General features: G+C 55.2%; 1 protein-coding gene across 2 annotated transcripts in view; it reads left to right on the top strand.

Moving 5' to 3' along the window:
* Positions 1 to 560, top strand: part of Hcst (hematopoietic cell signal transducer) — a 2290-nt gene continuing 1730 nt past the window's right edge. For both annotated transcript variants that reach the window (XM_029479742.1, XM_021166686.1), the window contains exon 1: positions 1 to 145. In XM_029479742.1, the coding sequence (XP_029335602.1) occupies positions 103 to 145 (43 nt within the window). In that variant the 5' untranslated portion in view covers positions 1 to 102. The remainder of the gene's footprint in view (positions 146 to 560) is intronic.

Raw genomic sequence — 560 nt, 5'->3', positions numbered from 1 at the left:
ATCGGGGTGACATCCGTCCTAGCTGCCTCTCTTCTCCTCGACTGTTCTGAGGACTTCCCTGGATCACAGTTTTGGCCAGATCCCTTCAGGTCCCAGCCCAGCATGGCCCCCCCAGGCTACCTCCTGTTCCTGCTTCTGCTCCCAGGTGAAGCCAGTGCTCAGGGGTTGAGGGGACAGAAAGGCTGCCATCTGCTGTCAGAGGCACAGAGAGGAAGTCGGTCTCCCTGTTCCCCTGAGTCCTTGGGGGTTGGGCATGGGATTCTGAAGCCCTGCTGAGTCACTTCTATTTCCCTTTTCTGGTGGCTGTGTAGGGGGTTGGGGAGGGGGCAGCTCTCCTTCCAGTTTACCTCTCCACTGTGGAGTTTAGTTAGGTCTTAAGTACAGCGAGAATTTTTGGTTTCTCTAAAAATGTAGTTACGCTATGTGAACGCTTTTGTTTTAATCCCAGATCTGGGATATGGGGCTGCTTAAGATTGCCCGTGGCAAGCCGGGCGTGGTGGCGCATGCCTTTAATCCCAGCACTCGGGAGGCAGAGGCAGGTGGATTTCTGAGTTCGAGGC

Source organism: Mus caroli, chromosome 7, assembly GCF_900094665.2.
Source record: "Mus caroli chromosome 7, CAROLI_EIJ_v1.1, whole genome shotgun sequence".
Taxonomy (NCBI): domain Eukaryota; kingdom Metazoa; phylum Chordata; class Mammalia; order Rodentia; family Muridae; genus Mus; species Mus caroli.
Note: the sequence above shows the minus strand (reverse complement) of the source record. Positions and strands in the feature narration are given on the sequence as shown.